Raw genomic sequence first — 18386 nt, 5'->3', positions numbered from 1 at the left:
ATTGCCTGGTCAATGGTGCTCTTTTGAGGCTGAACAAAGCAGATTTGAGTACTATGTAAATCAATAGATGAAAATATTACTTCTTTATGATCTACAGGAGGACATTTTTTGAAACATTTAATGACAGTCTTCTCTTTAAATCAAAAGATTAGAGTCTAAACATTTCAACCTGATGTTGATTTTGCGAGCTTGACATATATGGGTAAAACCAGGAAATTGATTCACACACAGAAACGTTTATCTAGTGTGTGTGAGGAACCCTCTGTTGATCTAGGGGATTTAATCTCATCTCAATTAACTAAGTAAGACTTGCTTTCCTTAAGCAAGATAATTCCTCTACTGCATCTAGGATATACCAGGTGAGGTTGGTTTATTCACAAATAAATGACTGAAAAAAGATCGACCATTACCTTCCCCCTTCTCCAATAACAGAAGCACATTTGGAGGCAAGAAGGGCATGGAAACCTCTTATGGAAGAAACAAATACATTACTCCAAAATTGATGCTAATTTGTGTGCTATGGAGAAAAAAGTCATAGAAACTGAACAGAGGGTGAGTGTTATGCCAGATGCTGCCTTAAAGACTGAAACATTGGAATCTGAAGAAACTGCTCAAGAACCAGGAGGAGGAGTTAGAACACCGCAATCATAAAACCAATCTATATATTTATGGACAGCCAAAAGATTCTGAAGGAAGTGATCCTATGTGTTTCATTAACAGTTTCCAACCGAACGTTTGGGATTTGCTAGATTCCTCTAGCCTTAAGAGTCAAAGATTTTACTATTTAGGCCACGGTCAGTTAGAATTCCTTCTAAGAGCAGAGGTCTTATTTTATTTTTCGAAAACACCGACCATCGAAAAGTTATTTTACCAGTAAAGAAAAAATGCAAATACACACACAGCATGTTGCAGAAAGCAAATAGAAAGGAGTTATTAGATATGAGGCCTGCTCTATAAGCCATCAATGCCCGATATGGTCTTATGTATCCCTGCTTTTTTATAGTGACTTATATAGAGAAGACTACTACATTTTAAGATCCAGCTAATTTCAGAGGATTTATTGGTGAATGTCGAGGACAGAAGATGGATACGTCCCGATGTTCCTCACTGAGATGCCAATTATTTTATTTAATGTTAAATGGTATATTTATGTATGGTATATTTACCATATCCTAATACTAATGTATCTCTTGTTGTTTCCACATGCTTTTGTCCATTTGTTTGACCTTTATGTCATATTGTTGTCATTTAGGAGTTCTGGGGATGCTTCACCACTCCCAGTTTTGTTTATATTCTTACATTGTATAATAATTAGTTTGGATTATTTTCTCTTGTACTTTCACCTTGTTCTCTTACTTCTTTCCCTTGTATTATGTTTTTCCTAATGCTCTTTTTTCATTGTGGTGTTTAAATCTTTAAGAAATTGTTCATAATACTCAATTTATTGTGCATTCACTTTCTTATTTACTTTTATTAATACATTTTATCATACGCAGCTAACACGTTTTAAACAAATATAGTTGTTTTAAAACTTCAGGAGAGTTTAATGGAATAGGGATTTGGGTAATCTTGTTCAAAGACTGAGAGTTATCTCCTGTTTGGCTTAGGAAATAGGTTTACATCGCAAACACCAAATAATGAGATTGGAGCTATTATTTTATGTAATAAAGCATTATATATTTCTAGAATATGAATCTGTAGGAGGATGGATTCGAGTTGAATCGAAGATCACTTAAAACCCTGTTACCATATTCAATGGCCTATGGTTCCACTCAAGGGGATACTCTTTTTCAGAGGCTGGTTTTAATACTGTGAGAATATGTCCTTGCTATCAAAAGTGAAGGCAGTACCTATGTTGGTGGCAGGAGGCCTTACACTTCCGGAAAGCTATGCCACCGAAATGGGAAGATTCAGATTGAAAAAAGCTATAACCTAACTGCAAAATGTGTTACATTTTGAGGTATGCTTACACATGCCAATAGCAAATGGAATGAAGCAGCCAGCTGTTTAAGAAAATTACAAATGTACTAAGGGCAGACATGAAAACCTGATGACTTTTAAACGAGCGTGAAGTAAAATCTTTTAAATGAGCCAGTACTGTTCGGTACTGGGTACCTGTACTTCTTTCATTTGAAAGGAAAAGTCCCTGCACTTCTCAGCGCTGTTGCAATGCATCTAAAGCCACTTCTCAGAAGCAAACAGGTATTCTAATGAGTGAGTACCTGCACTTCTATGTTTCCGTTTAAAGGATTGCTTACAGTGAATGGATAACGAATAGTTGTTTGGAGGGTGATAATCGTTTGAAAAGAGGGCGCCCCTATTGAAACAAGCATTGGAAATGCAATAGGTCTCGCACCATTAGAGTTAGTGCTTTTAGAATTGTTTATGGGTTTTTTTGTAAATGTTTAGCATTTTTGTTTCCTGTAGCCAATGCGAAAGTATTACAAATAAAAAAAGCCATAAACATTTCTAAAAGCTCTAACTGAAATGGTCTGAGAACTATTGCACTGTGTGAGGGTGAGGGTGAGTGAGGGTGAGGGTGAGTGAGGGTGAGTGAGGTTGAGGGTGAGTGAGAGTGAGGGTGAGTGAGAGTGAGGGTTAGTGAGGGTGAGTGAGGGTGAGTGAGGGTGAGTGAGGGTGAGTGAGGGTGAGTGAGGGTGAGTGAGGGTGAGGGGTTGAGGTTGAGGGTGAGGGGTTGAGGTTGAGGGTGAGGTGTTGAGGGTGAGTGAGGGTGAGTGAGGGTGAGGGTGAGTGAGGTGTTGAGGGTGAGGGTGAGTGAGGGTGAGGGTGAGTGAGGTGTTGAGGGTGGGTGAGGGGTTTTGGGTGAGTGAGGGTGAGGGGGAGTAGTTGAGGCTGAGTGAGGGTGAGGGTGAGTGAGGGGTTGAGGGTGAGGGGTTGAGGGTGAGTGAGTGAGGGTGAGGGGTTGAGGGTGAGTGAGGGTGAGTGAGGGTGAGGGGTTGAGGGTGAGTGAGGATGAGTGAGAGTGAGGGTGAGTGAGGGGTTGAGGGTGAGGGGTTGAGGGTGAGTGAGGGTTTGAGGGTGAGGGGTTGAGGGTGAGTGAGGGTGAGGGGGAGGGGGAGGGGTCGAGGGGGAGGGGTTGAGGGTGAGTGAGGGTGAGTGAGTGAGGGTGAGGGGTTGAGGGTGGGTGAGTGAGGGTGAGGGGTTGAGGGTGAGTGAGTGAGGGTGAGGGGTTGAGGGTGAGTGAGTGGGGGTGAGGGGTTGAGGGTGAGTGAGGTTGAGGGTGGTTGAGTGAGGATGAGTGAGAGTGAGGGGTTGTGGGTGAGGGGTTGTGGGTGAGGGGTTGTGGGTGAGGGGTTGTGGGTGAGGGGTTGAGGGTGAGTGAGTGAGGGTGAGGGGTTGAGGGTGAGTGAGGGTGAGTGAGGGTGAGTGGGTGAGGTGTTGAGGGTGAGGGGGTGAGGGTGAGGGGGTGAGTGAGGGTGAGGTGTTGAGGGTGAGTGAGGGTGAGGTGTTGAGGGTGGGTGAGGGTGAGTGAGGGTGAGGTGTTGAGGGTGAGGGGGTGAGGGGTTGAGGGTGAGTGAGGGTGAGGGTGAGGTGTTGAGGGTGAGTGAGGATGAGGTGTTGAGGGTGGGTGAGGGTGAGTGAGGGTGAGGTGTTGAGGGTGAGTGAGGGTGAGGCGTTGAGGGTGAGTGAGGGTGAGTGAGAGTGAGGGTGAGTGAGGGTGAGGGGTTGAGGGTGAGTGAGGGTGAGGGGTTGAGGGGGAGTGTTCGAGGGTGAGGTGTTGAGGGTGAGGTGTTGAGGGTGAGGGGGTGAGGGTGAGGGGGTGAGGGTGAGTGAGGGTGAGGTGTTGAGGGTGAGTGAGGGTGAGTGAGGGTGAGGGGTTGAGGGTGAGGGGTTGAGGGTGAGTGAGGGTGGGTGAGGGTGGGTGAGTGAGGGTGAGGGTGAGTGAGGGTGAGTGTGGGTGAGTGAGGGTGAGTGTGGGTGAGTGTGGGTGAGTGAGGGTGAATGAGGGTGAGTGAGGTGAGTGAGGGTGAGTGAGGGTGAGGTTGAGGGTGAGGGGTTGAGGTTGAGGGTGAGGTGTTGAGGGTGAGTGAGGGTGAGGGTGAGTGAGGGTGAGGGTGAGTGAGGTGTTGAGGGTGAGTGAGGGTGAGGGTGGGTGAGGGGTTTTGGGTGAGTGAGGGTGAGGGGGAGTAGTTGAGGCTGAGTGAGGGTGAGTGAGAGTGAGGGTGAGTGAGGGGTTGAGGGTGAGGGGTTGAGGGTGAGTGAGTGAGGGTGAGGGGTTGAGGGTGAGTGAGGGTGAGTGAGGGTGAGGGGTTGAGGGTGAGTGAGGATGAGTGAGAGTGAGGGTGAGTGAGGGGTTGAGGGTGAGGGGTTGAGGGTGAGTGAGGGTTTGAGGGTGAGGGGTTGAGGGTGAGTGAGGGGTTGAGAGGGAGGGGTCGAGGGGGAGGGGTTGAGGGTGAGTGAGGGTGAGTGAGTGAGGGTGAGGGGTTGAGGGTGGGTGAGTGAGGGTGAGGGGTTGAGGGTGAGTGAGTGAGGGTGAGGGGTTGAGGGTGAGTGAGTGGGGGTGAGGGGTTGAGGGTGAGTGAGGTTGAGGGTGGTTGAGTGAGGATGAGTGAGAGTGAGGGTGAGTGAGGGGTTGTGGGTGAGGGGTTGAGGGTGAGTGAGTGAGGGTGAGGGGTTGAGGGTGAGTGAGGGTGAGGGTGAGTGAGGGTGAGTGAGGGTGAGTGAGGGTAAGTGGGTGAGGTGTTGAGGGTGAGGGGGTGAGGGTTGAGGGGTTGAGGGTGAGTAAGGGTGAGGGTGAGGTGTTGAGGGTGAGTGAGGGTGAGGTGTTGAGGGTGGGTGAGGGTGGGTGAGGGTGAGGTGTTGAGGGTGAGGGGGTGAGGGGTTGAGGGTGAGTGAGGGTGAGGGTGAGGTGTTGAGGGTGAGTGAGGGTGAGGTGTTGAGGTGGGTGAGGGTGAGTGAGGGTGAGGTGTTGAGGGTGAGTGAGGGTGAGGGTGAGGCGTTGAGGGTGAGTGAGAGTGAGGGTGAGTGAGGGTGAGGGGTTGAGGGTGAGTGAGGGTGAGTGAGGGTGAGTGAGGGTGAGGGGTTGAGGGGGAGTGTTCGAGGGTGAGGTGTTGAGGGTGAGGTGTTGAGGGTGAGGGGGTGAGGGTGAGGGGGTGAGGGTGAGGGGGTGAGGGTGAGGTGGTGAGGGTGAGTGAGGGTGAGGGGTTGAGGGTGAGGGGTTGAGGGTGAGGGGTTGAGGGTGAGTGAGGGTGGGTGAGGGTGGGTGAGTGAGGGTGAGTGAGGGTGAGGGTGAGTGTGGGTGAGTGAGGGTGAGTGTGGGTGAGTGTGGGTGAGTGAGGGTGAATGAGGGTGAGTGAGGGTGAATGAGGGTGAGTGAGGGTGATGGATTGAGGGTGAGGGGTTGAGGGTGAGTGAGGGTGTGCCAAAGAAAAAGTGTGAAACAAAAATAACGAGTGTAAAATAAAAGTGTAGAGTGTGAGACAAAGAGACCAAAGATGTGAGAGCAATTTTAATCTCCATTCAAGACACATAATGGAAAGTTATATAACTTTTGCGCTAACGTGACAGAAAAAAAAAGAGAGAAGGAAGACAAACAATCATCTAGTGTACTCTGTAAACTTAAAATAAGGTACAAATGACGTTTAAGCAAAATAATACAAAACCTCCTTGACGTTGCCTGTGACTAACAAATAAAGTTTTTGGGGAAAAAATAAAAACTTACATTGGCTAAAAGCCCTAACATATTGCTAACAGGGGGAAATACTTAGATGCGCCCATCATAGTGCTCTTCCAATTTTACCACAAACACGTTACTGTTTAAGATGCTATATATTTCTAAAAAAGAAAACCTTTTGTATGTTAGGATTTAGGTGTAAAATACTTCGGCTCCCAGAGGAAACAACCCTTAAGGAGGATGTCTGGATGTCTACCTGCGGCTTGAGCTCTGCTGGCGCCTCGGGCATGTTTAATGTTTTCACGTGCAAATGCAAATCCATTAATCAAGCAGGATGGTAGTATGGATCTGTCTGGCTTCAGGCCCATTTGTGAGAGCGCCCCTCTCTCAGTTCCATACTATAACGTATTTGATTGGATGCTAATGCGCCGTAATTCTAGCCCGATTGCATCCGTCTCAGCACCCATTGCATTCTGAGAGATGTGACCGTGCCTTACTTTGATGTGACCAATCGTGCCAAGACAGCTGATAACGAGCGACGTGTGAAGGAAAGCTTGGGGGATGGAAATGGGATGTGCTGTTGACAAACAACCATCTGGTCACCACATCTGTGCTTCGAAGCTGGCACTTGTAGGGCTAATAACTTCTCCTAGAATCTGAAATGCCGTTCAATCAGTTGCTGGGTCTTTCTGTACAACCCATGCCGTAGGGTAATGAGTCGGAATTTTGTTACCCAACTGGGAGTGAACGGCGCTCATAGATATCATTAAAAGCTCCTACTCCTGTCCATCGAAAGCTCTACGGCGTGTTCTCAGTAACACGAAACGCTATGTAAATGCATTTGCAATTGTTTTCAGGCTTGTGAGATTTTATTTAACTAAAAAAAGTGCATTCTGGGAGTTGTAGTTGATTCAGTTCGGCTCACAATCGGCCATTTGTAAAAGGAAACAAAACCAAGGGATTGAAAGACCAACTCCCCACTGACTCATCTGGCAAACCAGGCTGTGCGCAAAGTACGTGTTATTATTATTTGAGATGTCAAGTTTTCCCGATGATAAGCTTGAATAGCAAAACCGGCCCTGTTTTTTTAGTTTTTATTTGCATTCCGGCTCTCATAATCCTTGAACTAAATGTAGAACAAGTATCAAGAAACGAAAAGCGGAGACAATGCTGCCAGCGCGTGATGGGGAACCTTGCGCCCTCTGATGCCTCCCTGTCCCTCGTATCATAGTGAAACACACTCAGCCAGTCTTGGCCTTTTAGCACGTCCAGACGCCAGGCTGACCAGAGGGGATAAAGCGCCTTGGTGGAGAGTAACAAGCGGCAGAAGGAACGGATATGGGTTTTTGGCTATTAGCTTTATGGGATACTTGCTACCACAGTAAATAATGCGTTTCTTGCGCTACTTAGAAAGGGACTGGTTTTATTTACCTCTGGGGAATTAAAAACCTTAACAATAAAGCTATCTGGTAAAGCCTCTACTATCCTCGTGCAAAGTACGTGCTATATAAAAACCAGGAGGGGGGAGGAGGGAGGAGAAATGTGTCTCGGCCGGAGCAGGGGGCGGAGCAGGGAGAGCGGGCTTTGTAATGTAATTGACACGGCCGGCCGGTCGTGAAACTGAAAGCATGGCCGGCCGGCCGTGAAAGCCTTTGATGCGGCAGGGGGAAATGCGAGACGGCGGGGAGGGGGCGGAGCGGGTAAACAAAGACGGACGTGCACGCGCTTTTAAGCTCAATGCGCATGCGCATTGAGCTTAAAAGTCACGGGCACTGCAAGGAATCGCCACGATTCCTTGCAGTGTGGATAAAGAGTGGATAAGTCGCAATACTCTCGCCTTGCTCGATGCGCATGCGCATCGACAGGCGAGACCTAAATATATGGGGGAATTTTGGTTGTTAGGAGGTTTAATATAAGTGAAAACAGGGGGCACCCGTAGAATCAGGATGAGTTGACATGTAGGTGAATCAGAGATACCTAACTACTCGAGATCCTTCACTCGATTTCACCATGTGTACAAACTGCCGCTCATTGGAGTAAGAAGACTAGTTTATAACCTTGATACTGAGAATGCTTACTTTAGATGCAGGAAGCACGCTGGTTTGCGAAGTTCTTCTTACGTTCAGCACATGCACCTTTCCTAAGTCAGACGTGGCGCGCTTAGATGACGGCATAGCAAATGTCATTTAACGACGTAACGTGCTCCAATGCTGGCAATCATTCATTTCACCATACTTAGTTATGTTCGAGCTGCCACCAGCTCCATTCCTTCTCACTCGTCCTATCCCCGGCGTCTCCTCCTGCCCGAACAGTAAGGAGTGGCGCACTGCGATGACGTCACTGACAGCTGGATGCAGCCCGGGGGTTGCTCTTTGTGCGCAGTGACGTCTGTCATTGCCTACGAAACGCTACCTGCAACAGGGGCTCGAGGGGGGCGCCCGCAGCTATTGGAGGAAAGAGAGTACCGCCTCTCGCGTCATCAGCGGATTCCTAAACACAGCGGCGGGCAAGTTTAAACCTCGGCTGAAGCAACATCAGCTGGATGGAGTCCACCGGAGTTGGCAATGGGCAATCATCACCTGCTGCAGTCCGAGCCGAGGGAGGCTCCGCCGCTAGAGCCAGGTGGACGCTTCTGAGACAGGTAAGGGCAGCGCAGCGTCCCGAGATCTGTGCCTGCCACCCACTCAGTCAAGGAGTACCCCACACATTGCACGTGAAACAGTAACAGTCACTTAGCTTGGAAACTGCAGCTCTCATAGTGCTTAGAGGCAACCCCAGAAATGTATATGGACGTCAGTTATCTTATGGCTTAGAGACAGCCTCACGTGACTTAGCCTCACACATTAATTGGAGATAGCTTGTCACATACGAAATAGAAACAGTCACACAAACATTCACAGTGCAAACTCCGTCAACTTTCAGGGAAGGGAAAAATTCATTTAGCAAATACATTCAATTGACAGACTCATTCAACAATTCAATGCATTGAGAGTAGATGAAGAGACAAAATACATAATAAATCATAGATTTGCAAAAGATATTCGAATTTAAGACAGAATAATAATTACCCAATGGTGAAACGGGAAACCCAACCCTCCGGCCAAAGGACTGATGAAGGTCTCCTGATTAACCCTTTCGATGCTGATGACGAGCTCAGCTCGTCATCAGCCACGGGTGGCGTGTGCTGATGACGAGCTGAGCTCGTCATGTATCGCGGGAAAAGGAAAACAGCAGCACAGCGCAAAAATCGCCGCAGCAGCGATGCGGTTAAGAATCAGGAGACAAAGACTATTGGACAGGATAGGATAATACTTACTAAAGCTTCTCTTAAACCCTGACTCACCAGAGCGCATCCCTCTCCTCCTCCCTCCTCGATATTCTTCCGCAATCTTCAATCTAATCAGGTTGTCTCTTAAGAATGAATCTTCCAAGTCTGTTCTCTTCTTCCAGCAGCAGCTCTCCACCACACCTCTCTCAACATACAATCAGCAATCTCCAGCAGCACTAACAGCACCAAAAGCACTAAGCAGAAAGCAGCACCCTTAATCTTTTAGTCACCTAAAGTATAGTCTTTGTTTCTGCTTGTCCCACCCTTAAAAGTTGCAAATATCAGTGGATCAAGGACTGTGATTGGACAAGGGCAGGGGAGTTGTAATCACCTCATGCTGTCATACTCAATTTCTTAACTAATTTCTTTGTTTCGCAAAACCCTTACCCTTTAGCTCATTTATTATTCTACCTTATTATTTTCCCATGCGTTGGTTGTATCAATTTAAACAATTCTTCAATATGATTCTACATTCGAGGATAGCGTTCACACAGTGACTCCTTGGCTCTTGGCAGCCTGTCAACGGTCTGGTCAGCATCATAATTCTAGTGCGCAGACTCAGCTTGATTACGTTTCCACGGCCATATTTTCCCTTGGCTTATCACATCAGGCCCAAACGTACATAATTAATAAAGGAATCACAAACAGATGTTAATTTCTCAAATATGTGATTATCACTGTTCACCACCCACGTACACTCTAACCCATGTTATATTTTCTTTCTTTAAGCAAAAGCATTAGCAGCAAAATCTTCTTTTAAAGTTCAGGCAGGCATATGCCTGGCACGCGGTGCTTCAAGACCTACAGTTAATAACTCTTGAGCATGCTTGAGAGGTTTCCCTCTCAAACGGGTTAGTCACATGGTTATTTACGTAGTTCTGGTTTGCAAATGCGTTTTCCGGTTTTATGCGGGATTCGGTCGCGTTGCAAATTATTCTTTATTATTTAAGCGCTCTTAAAGCTCTTTTCCCCATATGTGAATGTCATGCGCATGTTATTTTCCATTTCTTTCCTATTCTAGTGGTTAGTACTTGTTAATGAGAGATTGATCCGAGCAAGTTTCATTTTCTTGTATCCTTGCTCCATCAGTCACACAAACACTCTTTAAAGAGGCCGAAAACTGACAGTGCTCAGACTACCCTACTCACAAAGGTTACAGACAAGAACACTAATTGTCCGTGCTTTATTTGTCAGGTGGTGGGCCAGCCCTTGTTTGGAACTGGGTCTTATATTGTTCCAACCATTTCTCCTGCATCTTCATCAAAAGTGGTAATCCTTGGGTGTAGGGAAGATCTCGGGGGTGAGCCAGAGGCCAGATGGGGGACTAGGCTTGGCCTTAGATGCCCATGCACTGTAATCCCCGGGCTGTGACAGTAGAACCAAAAGTTAACAATAATTTAGAAAGCACCAAACATGATTAAGACTTTTTTTTAATGCTGTGTCATTTCAAATGTCTGTTGCAATTATACCATCTAACAAAGTTGACTTTTTTCCTCACCAGGAATACACAATACATCTGGGGAAATGGAGGAGGTACAAATTGCAATACTTCCAATATCTCCTGAAGGACATTTCAGGATAGGGATTAGTGGGACAATGTACTCCATGGTTCACTCCCTGCTCACTGATGAACTCCAGTGACTGCCGTAATTTGAGCAGAGAGGGGCCAAGCATTCATACATGCAGATACCCATTCACAACACTCAATTACAAATATATATACATTTATACATACACACATGCACACACCAAACATCATGAAACATACTGGCTGCAGCGCCTCTGGAGGGAAGCTTGGAGGTTCCAAAACGGTTGGACTGCCCTCTCATAATACCAATGATTGAAGCTGCAGTCCCTACCTCGTCACAGAGTGGGACGGGGTCTGTGCGACTTGCTGAACCCACACCACTCTGTGACATGGCTTAAAACTGGAGCACCAAGGTCCGAGGCTATCCGTGATGCTCCCCCTCATATGAGGTGAAGTCCTCCAAGTGCTTTGCCAGGCTGAAGATGTCACAGGAGTTGTGACATCTTCAGTCAAGCAAAGTTCAGCTCAGGTAGCCAGGGGCCTGTACATTTAGCACATGTATAGCTCCTAGTTACTTGACCTGAACATATAGAGTGCCATTCAGGCTGAGCAAAAGTCATTGTTCATGACTGTGACAAAAAATGCTGAGGCAGCGCCCCTCTGCACCTAAGGATGGGCTGCGGCTGATGAACTCTCCAATTGAGGCTTGCATTGCTGAAGACTTACAAGAGCCTGTTAGAACTGGCTATTTCTGGTAGGCTAAGGCTGACGCCAAAGCCAGGCAGAAACCACCATTCTAGTCAGGGCAAGGGAGTCACACGCCAAGATAACCCCTGCTCACCCCCTGGTAGCTTGGCACGAGCAGTAAGGCTAAACTCTGAGACAATGTGTAAAGCATTTGCGCCAGCACACAACAGCAACAACATACTAGGCACACCACAAAAGGAACTCCACACAAGGTTATTTAGAAAATAACTTCTGTATTGTAAAAACACCTCAGATAGTAGTCACACATGTACATTGTGCCAACTGGCACAGGCAATATTCACAAGGGATTATTTACAGGACAGGGCCACATGGGCCACTGTCAAGAAATAGAATAAGTATAGCACAAGATAACAGTTATAAATCACATCCAGTAACTACTGGTAACAGGAACCAGGACCTCACTAGGACCACCTGTACTAAAAAGAACAACCACCTAAGTATCACACAGCACCTAGGGGTATAAACAAGAACACATTACCCATGATGCATGAAACACATTCAGAGAAGTAATAAAGGAAAACACATGATGCATAACCCTACACATTCAGTGGTGTTAAGAACAAAGCACATGATGCAATAAAATACATTCAGAGGTGCAGCGCAGGAAGACACATGATGACTAAAACATTCAGAGGTGCAGCGCAGGGAAAAGGAAGACACATGATGCCTAAAAACATTCAGAGGTGCCAGAACAATACAATAGCGCAAAAATCACATGATGCCTAAAAACATTCAGAGGTGCAGGAATAACACATGATGCAAGAAAACACATTCAAGGTGCAATAACCATACAATTGCGCAAAACTTACATAAGCCACCACCTGTGGCAGTCCCTAGGCCAACTGGCCTTGTTGGGGCTAAGACCCCCTGTGTCCCAATGTCAGGGCGCGCTGCCATGCAGCGCCAGTCCAAGCACAAGCCTAAACGTAGCAGGTGCCCACTACTTGCTGGGCACCTGTGAAATCCCAAGACCTAAACGGTGCAGCTGCCCACTAATTGCTGGGCAGCTGGGAATCATCAAAACTGCGCCAGGGCCCTCACTAACCCTTAGGCGCAAACTGCACCCACTGCTGGAGCCACACAGGCTCTGAACTGCGCACGTGGGAGCCACACAGGCTCTGGACATCACACATGCTCCAAACGTTGGAGCCACCCAGGCTCTAAAAACACTGGTCAAACGTTGGAGCCACACAGGCTCTACACAAAGAAATGCCCCCTCAGAGCCTTCTCAGGGCTCTACAACGTTGGGGCGACCCACTGCCAATCGGGGCCGCCCTGACTCTGTGCCTCTCAACCGGCACCCCTAGGCTTCTTCTGCTCCCACGGGGAGCGAAAACAGATATGCCCCCTCTGAGCCTCGTGGGCTCGGTATCACTGAAAAGGCGGGCCGGAGCCTCTCAGGGCTCTACACACGTTGGGGCGACCCACTGCCAATCGGGGCCGCCCTTGAAGCCCTCGTGGCTTCCCACTGACCATAAGCGCGAGCTCGCGCTTACGGGGGGGGGGCGGACACCGACAATGTGTCCCGGCGCCCCTCCCTTCTTCTGCCCCACTTACCGGTTCGCTGGCGATCGCTCCTCTTCAGGCAGCGCGGGGCTCTCACCACCGGACAGCTTCCTCTTCTTCTCGGGGCATCAGCGGGGCTCTCCCTAGTATGCAGGAGCCCTCCTCACATCGGCGCCGCCATGCTCCTTTCTGGGGCAAGCCGTCCCGTCCAACCAATGGCTGCGGAGCTTTGCTATGACGCAAGGGAATCCCGGGGCCAATCACATTGCGGCCCCGGGCGCCGAGCCTCCACCAATAGCAGCGCGGCCCTTGGAGGGGAGGCGGGGGCAGCGTCTCCTCCACGATCCCCGGGCCGGCAGCGGTGAAACACGGGGCACAGACCGGGTAGGCACCGGCTCTTCTCAGTCATTTAACAATCGAGGTGGCCACTCGATCGGGCCATAAACAAAAGCGCTTCCAAGCGCTAGGACAAAAAAATAAAGTGCTCTCAAGCGCTTGGGGGAAATAAAGCGCTCCAAAGCGCTAGAAAACAGGCAGAGCGCTCCCAGGCGCTCAGGGGGAAGCACAGCGCTTCCAGGCGCTAGAAATACAACTCAAGCGCTCTCCACAGGAAAATGCAGCTTCTCCATGCTGCAAAGGTCCCAGAGATTCCCCCCCCATCAGCCCAAGCAAGGCAGAGGGTCCCCCAGGAGTCCAGGAAAGTCCATCAGAGGTCCAGGGGCTGGGCAGGGCCCAGGGATTCCCCTGAGCCCAAGCAGCAGCACGCCCCTGGCAGATTCAAGTCCAAAAACAAGAACAAATTGGAAGGGGACACAGCCCCTTCTTATACTGAGAAAAGTCTTTGAAGTCTTTGTGCAGGCAGTGTGAGAACCAGCTAGAACTGGTTTTAGGGAACTCTCTTCAGTGTCAGGGACAGAGGTGACAGTCGCCCAGCGGGAGGTGGAGCCAGCATTGTGGTCAGGCAGGCACAGCCCTAGTCACTCCCAGGTGCCATCTCCTCCCACTTCCCTGGCAGCAGATGCAGCCTTTCATTCACGGGCTGACTCAGACAACCTCCTGGGGCTCCCCAGCCCCTGTCATCCTCAAACCAGACAGTCAATCCACAAGCAGGCCCAGGCACTCCTGGACCAGGCTCACCCGCCAATCACACGCCAGACACAAATTACACAAATATTCCAACTTCCAAAAGTGGCACTTCTAGACTAGACACAGTCATGCCGCATATACCATCATGCAGCATTCAATCTCACGAGTTCGTACATATCAAACTCGCCCCTGCACTCCCCACACATCAGGAACTACCATGCGCATACATATTCCCCATTCATTCCTATGGGAGGGCATGTCACTCACCACACATACACAGAGAGCTCAAGCACTTTACACTGTACCACAGTGAAAAAGTGCGCAGAGGCCTAAAATCACCACCACCAGGTTCCAGAAACAGGCTAGGAAAAAGCAAAAAGTCTCGGGGTGAACCTGCCAAAAGGGCCGGGTCCAACAGAGCCCCTCTCACATTGCTGGCTCCCGCCTAGTTGTCTTTTATGTTTCAAAGATGTCTGCACTCTCCTGAAACTTACCTTGCCTCTGCAATCCATAGCCGCACGTCCTGTCTATTCTCCAGAGCCATCACCTCTTCAGCCGAGGTATACTAGCCTTGCCTACCCCGTGCCCCTAGCTTCCTGTTCTACCTCCAACCCATCTACTGCTGCAAGCAATGTTCTGGCTGTATCTCCTCTAGGGACTTCAACCCCTTTTCTGCCTTCCACATACTCTAGTCCTGCCCTCTGCTCACAGGGCTGGCTGTCTTGCCTCAACCCTCCCTGTGTTCACTGTCACCTGAGAGAGAATAAGTGAAAGAGAGAGAAAGTTTTAGAGAAAGACAATAAAAGAGTCAGACGGGGAGGATGACAGAAGATAAAGACAGATGGAAAGCCTTAGCAAGGGGCAGGAGAAATGGAGGCAAATAGAGTATAGGAGACCGAGACAGGAAGGTGAGAACCTGAGAAAGTGATAGTTCCAGCACAAGGGTGTTAGAGAGCAGGACATAGTGAAGGAACAAGTGCTAAGCATTTAAAAGTACCAAAACAACTGAACAAGAAAGCCACATAACTTGAAAGAAATCTTACGCCAATTTATAAAAATAGATCTTATTTTTATGAATATTTAGACACCAAAACAAAATGCTTAGGAAAGTTCTAGAAATGCAGATTTGTAAGTAAAATTTAAATCTCTGCTTTTCTCTCAGCATGTAAACAAGCATTGGTAATTACAGCGGTTAGAAAAAACTTTATAACACGTTTGGGAAGTTGTGTTCGGGTACTCTGGTGTGCTTTGGGCAATCAATTGCACTAGGGAGCAAGTCAAGGGGGCCAGTAAGGGTATGTAGAGTGTCTACCTTTGCCACCAAAACAGTCTCAAGTCCAGTTCCAGGCTCTATCAGTAAAAAGCCATAGTCATCAATGGAGTCGTCCTGATGCAAGGGATGCAGGATGCTGAAGGTGCTGTAAGACGCATACAATCTGTGTGGTTGACGGAGGGCTTTTTGGAGCTATATCTTGGTCTGTAGTCTTGGTGAGGTTACTTTGGCCACAGGTGTCTATTTCCCTTGAAGTTCTGGTGGGGCCGGCGAAAGTCCAGTTGCCACTGGACTACTGGTCTCCAGTCACGTCAAACTCAGTGGTTCCCTCCTTCTTGGATAGCCAAACTGCACTCCAGCATTTTCTGGTGCAACTTTTGAGCATCGGGGCTAGGCCTCATTAGCTTCATGTCAGCGGTCAGAATCGATCAAGCAATGGTGGCTACTGACTAGCAAAGCGGGCTTCTTTAGCTTGTTGTAGCACTGTAGCTGGAAACAGGGAGTCAGTCAACTGACTCTTGGAGTCACTTCTGTCTGGGGCTCGAGAGTGACTTTTCCAAGATCCAGGCACCCTAGGCACAGCCCACTCTTTGCTAGCCCCAGCAACTGCAGGTGCAGTGCAGCTTTATTGCCAGGTCCTAGAAACAACAGAGCAGTCCTACATTGGTCCTCTCTCCAGCCCAGATGTGATCTGAGGTCTTGTTGCCATGGGTGACCTATTTATGCCTAGCAAGTGCCCTCTGGGAATGCAGTGGTTACTAGCCAATGGGCCACTAGATCCCTTCCCACCGGATGAGGACTTCCTGCAGTGTGTGGCAACTAGCTGTCCCAGAATGCACTGTTCTGCCCACTGCCATAATGACAGAACCCCTCTCTCAGTGTTTGGAGTTTGGTAGCCCACCCTAGAGGTGTGGCTACCTGAGGACTACACTTCCATGGGAAAACTGGTTTGGCAACTGATATTCCTTCTCAGTCCCTGACGCCAACCTGTCTAATAGGACAAAACAGCAGCACCTGTCTTGTTTGTCAAACATTTGCCCTTCAAAGGCAGCTCCCCTTTTCAAGTTCGCCTTTTGGCCTCACATCTTGTGTGGCTTCCTGCCAGGGAGTGGTAACACCTCTTCCAATGGCAGGCATCTATTATCTCCTTTCCTTTGAGCCATTCACACTTCTTCCCAGGAAGGCAGAAAGCTATCTTGTGACCAGCATCTCTGAATGGCTGCTGGAAAACTTGGGTAACCGAGTTGCTACTGTCTAAAAGTTGCTTTTACTCAAAAGTTACATTAAATTTGACTTTAGCATGAAGTCGTGTTTAAGGTAACAATTCTTTTGATACCTTGAAGTACCAACTTTGGTAGTCCATTCAGGAGTTAGCACAACTGAATTGTCAAAACTGCACCTGAAATGCATGCTACTAAGTTGCAGATTGGCAGTGAAACATGCGGCGGACATCGCAGACCTCATCCTTGCACACAAGCTGGACCTACTAATCCTGACTGATACATGGTTAAACGATGCCTGCCTCCACACCTATCCTTTACTTACTAGTTCCACCTAATCATGACATCATAAGATTAGATAGACCCAGAAACCAGGTGGTGGTATTGCTTGCATACACCAAAACAATCTCTCAGTGAAACAGTCACATAACATTGCCCTATCATCATGCAAATACTTATGCATTGCTATTTTGAGCAACAACAGTCGATTGTGCAAATTGCATGCAATCTCTACCACCCACCAGGCGATAACATCACGTTGATATAACAAATTATGGAAACCATCTCAACCAACGCAGGACAACACTGCACCCAGATCTTCCTCTGAGATTTCAACCTAGACTAGAATGACCCTAATGACTCAGCAGTCAACTGCCTCAAATGCTTCATAGTTTACCTCTACCTGGCTCAATTCTGCAACCCACAACTTGGGTTTGATCGTGGACCATATCATTGCAGGGAATAGTACCATCCAACTGGAATCTATCATCCCTTATGACTGGACATATCGCTACTGCATCACTTTCCTCATCACAGAATCTGTGAGGACAAAAAAAGCTCAACAAAAGAAACCAAAACAATGGGAAGGAGCATGCGAAGTATAAACCTGAACGATATGACATCCCTCAGGAATAACATCTTGCCGCCTCCCTTAGATAAGGCAGATGTCCATGATCTCACAGACCACTGCAACAACTCCATTCTGAACATTCTAGACTCAATAGTACACTTTCAGCTAAAAAGAATATCCACCAAAGAACGTTTGTTGAGATTCTCACTGTCCCTCTAACACCTTAAACACATGCCATCACTGAGGAGCATTTTCAACTAAAATATCAGAAGTTCAAAAGCAAATTTCTTTAGAAACCAATTAGATAAAGCTAGAAATCGTCCTAAAAACTGTTTAAACTTGTCAAGCTACAATCCAATGGGCAACCCAACCCTTCCCATACAGGGTCTACAAAACAGAAAAGCTGCTAGAATGTTGCCTCCTTCTTTGCGGAAAAGGCAAGGAAGATCGAAAGAGACCTGTGTATAGCTAGGGAGACCTTCCTTTCACACCTCATATTAACAACCCCCCCTCACCCCCCACGCCAGATCACTTAGCCATCATATCTCTCAGCTCATACGCACAAAAACAATGCTTCTTGGGGCATATTCAAAACGTTTGATGAAAGCTCCATTCTCAAAATCCTAACAGCACTAAAACCTTTAAACCACTTTAGTGACCCTCTGTCAGCGAAATGTCTTCAGGAAGATCAACATTACTCCTTCTCTCGACCAAGATTGTTAATGCCTCAGTACTTCAAGGATCGATCACTGACTGCTCAAAGCTGGGTAGGTTACCCCTATTTTGAAAAAACCCATGGTGAATTATGCAGACAGAAACCATTTCCGCCCAATCTCCAATATTCGGACCCTGGCGAAACTCCTTGAGAAATGTGTCCATGTACAGCAATGCAATCACATTGAACAATTCTATCTCTGAGATCAATTCCAATACAGCTTCCGTCAGGTCCAGAGCACTGAATCGGCACTCACACTCCTAGTTGTTGATGCACTAAAAATGTTGGATCAGAACGAATCATGACTTGTTATCCTCCACGACCTCTCGTCAGTCTTCGTTACAGTCAAACATCGCAACCTTGTAGGCCTACTTGAACGTAAGATGAGACTATCAAGGTCCGTTCTTAACTGGTTCGCTTCGTTTCTCCACAACAGATCTCAAAGAATCAAGTCAATACATCCCTATCCAACCCTAC

The 18386-nt window shown here is 47.9% G+C and overlaps 2 protein-coding genes across 3 annotated transcripts in view; one reads left to right on the top strand and one right to left on the bottom strand.

The window, feature by feature from the left end:
* Nucleotides 1-7966, bottom strand: part of PREPL (prolyl endopeptidase like) — a 469235-nt gene extending 461269 nt beyond the window's left edge. Inside the window, exon 1 of one of the 2 annotated variants that reach the window (XM_086927792.1) lies at nt 7714-7966. In XM_086927792.1, coding sequence (XP_086783918.1) covers nt 7714-7821 — 108 coding nt within the window. In that variant the 5' untranslated portion in view covers nt 7822-7966. The remainder of the gene's footprint in view (nt 1-7713) is intronic. The other variant, XM_086927791.1, reaches the window with a different exon arrangement.
* A 64-nt stretch (nt 7967-8030) lies between these two features.
* The window catches only part of CAMKMT (calmodulin-lysine N-methyltransferase), a 469006-nt gene continuing 458650 nt past the window's right edge, over nt 8031-18386 (top strand). The window contains exon 1 of the mRNA XM_086927794.1: nt 8031-8276. Coding sequence (XP_086783920.1) covers nt 8178-8276 — 99 coding nt within the window. The 5' untranslated portion in view covers nt 8031-8177. The remainder of the gene's footprint in view (nt 8277-18386) is intronic.

The sequence above is a fragment of the Lissotriton vulgaris genome, chromosome 6 (assembly GCF_964263255.1).
Source record: "Lissotriton vulgaris chromosome 6, aLisVul1.2, whole genome shotgun sequence".
Taxonomy (NCBI): domain Eukaryota; kingdom Metazoa; phylum Chordata; class Amphibia; order Caudata; family Salamandridae; genus Lissotriton; species Lissotriton vulgaris.
This window is presented reverse-complemented; position numbering and strand designations above follow the sequence as displayed.